The 7,180-nt window shown below is 44.8% G+C and overlaps 1 protein-coding gene across 1 annotated transcript in view; it reads left to right on the forward strand.

Moving 5' to 3' along the window:
- LCT (lactase) overlaps nt 1–5,845 on the forward strand; it is a 66,209-nt gene extending 60,364 nt beyond the window's left edge. Inside the window, exons 15-17 of the mRNA XM_003922008.4 lie at nt 805–1,028; nt 2,063–2,290; nt 3,314–5,845. Coding sequence (XP_003922057.2) covers nt 805–1,028; nt 2,063–2,290; nt 3,314–3,534 — 673 coding nt within the window. The 3' untranslated portion in view covers nt 3,535–5,845. The remainder of the gene's footprint in view (nt 1–804; nt 1,029–2,062; nt 2,291–3,313) is intronic.
- The last annotated feature ends 1,335 nt before the right edge of the window (nt 5,846–7,180 follow it).

Raw genomic sequence — 7,180 nt, forward strand, 5'->3', positions numbered from 1 at the left:
CCATTATCCACCTCATGTGCCTCATTAGCCCTGGAGCTGTCTCCTCGGAGACCCTCACTAGTGCTTATGAAATGGCCCACATTCAATTCAGCTGAGTCACATAAATCCAGGTGCTGATAAAACTTAACATTTTTTTACCCCCCCTGATCTGGGTGTAAGAAGTGTCTAAATGCTTTGTCCTTTGACATGTGTAACTACAGGTGATCAGGCTTCTGTGGCTTTCCCCAGCAGGCACCCCTGTGGCAGGAGCTGTCTCCTCTCCTTGTCCATCACTGAAGAGAGAGGCCAGGCTCTTGGACACTTGAACAAGGTCCCAGCCTGTCTGCTACCTGTCATCACACAAAGCAGGGCCCCAAGTATTGGTGCCTGTGGCCGCACCCATGGTCAGCATGTGACATTGACTAGACATAGGTGACTTGGGGGAACCCATTCTCTGAAGACCCAGCACTGCCATCCATCAGAAGCCTGGAGCTGGGGACACCCAGAGCCTTTCATAGCTGGTGTAAGGAGCCATCTGTTCAGAGTGATGGAGGGGTGGGCTCCGTGAGTAAGACTATGCTCTGCACAGGCAGAGAACTTGAAGGACGGAGAGCTGAGTGGCTTGTCCAATGCTATACCAGCACTGAGTGCAGGCAGCTAGAACCAGCGAAAGGAGAACTTGAAGCAATTTGATTCTTCTGGGTTTAGTATGATTCTTATGGCTAGACAAAACCTAAGGCTTTTTCTGGTCTAAGTCCTGTTTTGTGTAAAGGTCCTCTTGAGAGGTACAAAACAGGACCTAATCTTTAACTTTTGAACTTGCAGAGGAGTTGCCTCTATCGCAGATCGCTCGTGGCCAGACTCTGGCTCCTCCTGGCTGAAGATGACGCCATTTGGCTTCAGGAGGATCCTGAACTGGTTAAAAGAGGAGTACAATGACCCTCCAATTTATGTCACGGAGAATGGAGTGTCCCAACGGGAAGAAACAGACCTCAATGACACTGCGAGGATCTACTACCTTCGGACTTACATCAATGAAGCCCTCAAAGGTACGATGGGCCCACACTTCCTCAGTGTGCACCTTTCCCTGTTGGAAACACCTGCCATCTGCAGGAGGGTGATACAATGTCCTTGGGCCACAGTAAGAAGAAAACGATAAGGCTTCTTGCTCCTGTTGGGTTTAAGCCTTGCTTTAGGGCTGCGCTGAATCTTTTCCTTCCTACATCTAAGCTCAGCAAGCAAGCCCAGTGGCCTGATGCCACCAAACCCTAGTTCCTGGCCGGAGTCACTTGCTCCCCTTGATCCTCCCTGATTTCGAACAGCAGTGCCCTCCTGCAATGGTCTGGCTAGGGCCCGGGAGGAGTAGGCTGGGTGGTTGCCTATAGGGTCTCTTGGTTTCCAAGCAGAAGTCTTAAGACTCCTGACTCAGCCGTAACAACTTGAGATGGGATCATGAGGTTAAGAGAATGGAACAAATACTGAGTAAAAGAGCCAGCAATGCAACAGCAAAGTAATTAGAAAAATCCTACCCAGCTGAGATCTATTCTGTCTAAGAGCTATTTTCTGTAGGGAGGAGCATTAACATTCTATGGCATTGACCAAGACCATGGATAGGAGTGTAGATGACCCAGGGGAATGGCTTGGGGGAGCCCATTCTCTGAAGACACAGCACTGGCATCCATTGAAAGCCTGGAGCTGGGGACACCCAGAGCTTTCCATAGCTGGTGTAAGGAGCCATCTGTTCAGAGTGGTGGAGGTGTGGGCTCCATGAATAGGACCATGCTCTGAAAGTACAATGCCTCCATCAACAAACATTTATTTTCTTTGAATGTTCCACCTGTATTCCCAACTCCCAATCAGGGCTGAGATTTTCTAGAAAGATGCTGGTAGCTCTGCATCTCCATCCACAGAGGACTAATAATCACTACATGCAAAGGGACAGCTTTCTCACAGAGCTAAAGCCAAAGCTTACCACCATCTGGGGTGGTGGGGAGAGCAGTAGGCAGGCCTGGCTTCCAAAGACCTGGCAGGAAGGTACCTTATGAGATAGGAAACTTATGCCCAGGCCTCTGTGTTTGAGCAGCTGTGCAGGACAAGGTGGACCTTCGAGGATACACAGTTTGGAGTACGATGGACAATTTTGAGTGGGCCACAGGCTTTTCAGAGAGATTTGGTCTGCATTTTGTGAACTACAGTGACCCTTCTCTGCCAAGGATCCCCAAAGCGTCAGCCAAGTTCTATGCTTCTGTGGTCCGATGCAATGGCTTCCCTGACCCTGCGACAGGGCCTCACGCTTGTCTCCAACAGCCAGGTGAGAAGTGGCTCTGGGAAGGAATAAACCCTAGGGGAAGGGGCAGGTGGAAGAGCCTCTCAGTCTGTTTTCTTCTAGTTTATTACCCTCCTCTCTGCCTGTCCATCCCCTTTATTCATTCATTCATTCATTCAACAAACATTTATTTTCTTTGAATGATCCAGACATTTCCTGGGGTGGAACAAAGGACACATAGGGTCAGTGTTACACCTAGAAACCAGAGCCCTGGTCTGGGAATGGGCAAGTCTAGATTCTTCCAGTCCTACCACTAACTTGCTATGCACCCACAGGTAAAAAACCAGGCACATGCTTCTGGGCAGTTACAAGAATCAAATAAAGGGACCACGAAAGTACAATGCCTGCACGATGGGAGTGCCCCATATTTGTTGAAAGAAAGAGTATCAATCACTACACAAATGTAAACAACAATTATCCAGTTTCGATTATACAGGCTAAGAATCCCTCATCTGAAAATTGAAAATCCAAAATACTCCAAAATCTGAAACTTTTTGAGCACTGACATGACAACACAATGGAAAATTCAACACCTGACCCCCTGTCACAGGTCACAGTCAAAACACAGTTAAAGCTTTGTTTCATGCACAAAATTACTTAAAATATTGTATAAAATTACCTTGACACGATGTGGATAAGTTGCATATAAAAACATATATGAATACCTGGGTCTCATCCCCAGAATCTCTCATTACGTATATGCAAATATTCCAAAATCTCAAAAAAAAAAAATCACAAATCTGAAACACTTCTGATCCCAAGCACACATGTCAGATAAGGGATATTCAACCTGTATTCTAATTGCTGATAGAGATGTTTAAAAAATACAACTGCTTAACGTCACTCAGAGGCTCCTGACACATGGTTGAAAGAGGATGGGTACCTCTGCCTCGGCAATCCGTCAATTGGCTGTGCAGATTTGGGGTACCGTGCAGCCTCTGTTGGGGTCTCAGAGATCTGAGAACTCAGTCAGTACCAAAACATCAACCACCCTGTGTCCTCTCCTAGATGCTGGACCCACTGTCAGCCCCGTGAGAGAGCAGGAGGTGCAGTTCCTGGGGCTAATGCTCAGCACCGCAGCAGCACAGACAGCTTTGTATATTCTCTTTTCTCTTGTGCTTCTTGGAGTCTGTGGCATCGCATTTCTGTTATACAAGTACTGCAAGCGCTCCAAGCAAGAGAAAACACAACCAAGCCAACTGGAATTGAGCCCAGTTTCTTCATTCTGATGAGTTACCACCTCCTCAAGTTTTGTGAAGCAGGCCTAGTTTCCTCCTCTACCTTTGTCAGCCACCAAACTCCTTAGGGTTTTGGACTCTGCTTATACTGGACTTCTCCATAAAGTCCTGCTGCATCATTAGAGATGACTTTAATCTTGATGATTTTCGAGTTATTGATTAAAATGGAAATATCTGCATCTTGCTTCACTATCAGTTCATTTGGGCATTTGAGGAGCAAGTGGCTCTTCTGGAAATGTGCAGATACTAGTCTAGTGGGTCTGTGAACCACTTAATTGAATTTAACAGGGCTCTTTTAAGTTTCAGAGTTGTTAAGGGTGAAATTAGGAGTAAAAACCTTAAAAATCCTTTAAGAAGAAATCAACTCCATTGCATAGATTGCGATATCATCTCCTGCCCTTCTGCAAGCTCTCCCTAGCTTCACATCTTGTGTTTTCCAGAAAATAAAAACAGCAGACTCTGTTCTCTCTCCTGTGATCGCGTTTCCTTGAGAAAATAGGTACAACAGAAGTTACGAAGTCACACAAGCCATCTGGGGCTCCGATTAAGCTTTCCTATCAGACCAAGTCTTTCTGTTGACATTATATTCCTTGGGGCAAATACCAGAACATGCAGAAAGAGGTGGCCTTTCCCCACCTCCCAAACACCCCCACTGCCACTTTTTATGCCATCCCTAACTCTCACATATGATCTTCGTTCATTTAGCCTGTTTTCCTTCCTCCTTTCCCAATTTGTGGTAGTTGTGAACTGCACATAGGTCAACTATCCATATTCCTTTGTGTCTTTCCAAATGCGAGTCCTTCCGCCTAGCATGCCCTTTCTTCTGGAAATGCCTTCAAGTCTCAGCTGAAATAATGTACTTTCTCCTCTGAATGGCTTCCCTGAATCCCCAGCCGGGTTCTCCTTTGTCTGGTTTGCTTGTAAATATCCCCTATTACAACTTGACCATCCAGTTTCTATACTGGAATTGGATATTTCTCTGTCACCTTCTTAAGGCCAAGGACCACGTCTCATTGTCTTTGGCAAGCACATTGGAGACAGCAATGAAAAGCACAAATGTTCCTTTCATGTGTTCACCCATTCCAGCATTTCCAGGGCAGTGGTGGGAGCAGAGAGACATGGTCTTTATGATCCCCTCAAATGTGCTATGAGACAATCTCAGTGTGAAACACCTAAACACTTGATTGGCCCATATATTATTTCTAGACAGCTGAGAAAATGTTTAGAAAAAACAAGAGTAATTTTGGGCTGCTCTTAAAAGGATGATCATACTTGAAATTTGCTTCTTGTAAGCATTCCTTTTCTTGGATTGTTATATCTATGAAAACATTCCAGCGCCATGAGTCCCATCCTGGCAGTCAGGAACTTGTGGTGCACAAGCGTTTTTCTTCATCAGTCGACTGGAAAAGTTTGTCAGATGGGGGTAGGGTGGTTCTAAAATTGATATTAAAGACATTCCTTGGGGTAGAAACTCTCAGTATCATAAGGCGCCAATAAACTAAATAATCTCAAAATTCAACATCACTTTTTTGGGAAGACACTAACAAAATAATATTAAGTTGCATATACGAAAGAAACTTGTAGGAAGAGCCAGGATAAATCTGGGGGTTTATATTAAATATGATAGGATAAATATTAACACACAGTATAAAGCCAGCTTAAAGTAGTTTGGTGGCAGAGGCAAACAGATCAATAAAGGAAGAGGGAGAAGCAACTGCACAAGGAACAGACACCTGCCCTGCAGGCAGCATGCCTACTCAGGGGCAGAGGGCCCGTGACAGCAGTGGGGAAACAGGTTCCTGAGGATGTTAGCCACAGGCATGGGAAGGAGCCAGGCCCTTTCCTTGGACATCAGATTTAAACACACAAAAAAGGAAACCATAAGAATCCTAGGATACAAAAAAAATAATTTTTGAAGTGGGAAAGGTGTTTATAAGCAAGACTCAAGACCTGGAGGTCATAAAGGAAAACACAGATAATACTGTGGCCAAAAATTACCAAATACACTTATCAAAAGAGAGGGAGAAAATATTTACCACATATGCCAGCAAATGGCTTTTAAAAAAATGGTATTTGGGCTCTGGGGTACATGTGCACATGTTGCATCCTGCAAGATTGTTGCATAGGTACATACATGCCGTGGTGGTTTGCTGTCTCCATCCCCCTCCCGACCCCCATTGCCTACATCAGGCATTTCTCCCAGTGTCATCCCTCTGCATGCTCCCCCCACCCCGCACTGTCCCTCCCTCCTCTCCCCTCCACCCCCTCACCTAGCCCAGTGAGTGCTGTTCCCTTCCCTGTGCCCAAGTGTTCTTATTGTTCATCACCCACCTATGAGTGAAAACATGTGGTGTTTGGGTTTTCTGCTCTAGTGTCAGTTTGCTGAGAATAATGGTTTCCAGATTCATCCATGTCTCTACAAAGGACATGAACTCGTTTTTTATGGCTGCATAGTATTCCCTGGTATATATGTGCCACATTTTTTTTTTGTCCAGTCTATCGACGATGGACATTTGGATTGGTTCCAGGTCTTTGCTATTGTAAACAGCGCTGCAGTGAACATACGTGTGCATGTGTCTTTATAATAGAACGATTTATAATCCGTTGGGTATATAGCCAGTAATGGGATTACTGGGTCAAATGAAATTTCTATTTCTAGGTCCTTGAGGAATCACCACACCGTCTTCCATAATGGTTGAACTAATTTACACTCCCACCAACAGTGTAAAAGTGTTCCTATTTCTCCACATCCTCTCCAGAATCTGTTGTCTCCAGATTTTTTTTTTTTTTTGAGACGGAGTTTTGCTCTTGTTGCCCAGGCTGAAGTGCAGTCGCGTGATCTTGGCTCGCCGCAACCTCCGCCTCCTGGGTTCAGGCAATTCTCCTGCCTCAGCCTCCTGAGTAGCTGGGATTACAGGCACGCACCACCATGCCCAGCTAATTTTTGTATTTTTAGTAGAGACGGGGTTTCACCATGTTCACCAGGATGGTCTCGATTTGTTGACCTCGTGATCCACCTGCCTCGGCCTCCCAAAGTGCTGGGATTACAGGCATGAGCCACCGCGCCTGGCCTCTCCAGACTTTTTAATGATTGCCATTATAACTGGCGTGAGATGGTATCTCAGTGTGGTTTTGATTTGCATTACTCTAATGACCAATGATGATGAGCATTTTTTCATATGTTTGTTGGCCTCATATGTCTTCTTTTGTAAAGTGTCTGTTTATATCCTTCAGCCACTTTTGAATGGGTTTTTTTTTTTTTTTTTCTTGTAAATCTGCTTTAGTTATTTGTAGATTCTGGATATTAGCCCTTTATCTGATGGGTAGATTGCAAAAATTTTTTCCCATTCTGTTGGCTGTCGGTTTACTCTAATGATTGTTTATTTCACTGTGCAGAAGCTCTGGAGTTTAATTGGATCACATTTGTCTATTTTGGTTTTTGTTGCCATTGCTTTTGGTGTTTTAGTCATGAAGTCCTTGCCTGTGCCTGTGTCCTAAATGGTGTTGCCTAGGTTTTCTTCTAGCGTTTTTGTGGTGTTATTTCTTATGTTTAAATCTTTAATCCATCTGGAGTTAATTTTTGTATAAGCTGTAAGGCAGGGGTACAGTTTCAGCTTCCTGCATATGGCTAGCCATT

Source organism: Saimiri boliviensis, chromosome 5, assembly GCF_048565385.1.
Source record: "Saimiri boliviensis isolate mSaiBol1 chromosome 5, mSaiBol1.pri, whole genome shotgun sequence".
Lineage (NCBI taxonomy): Eukaryota > Metazoa > Chordata > Mammalia > Primates > Cebidae > Saimiri > Saimiri boliviensis.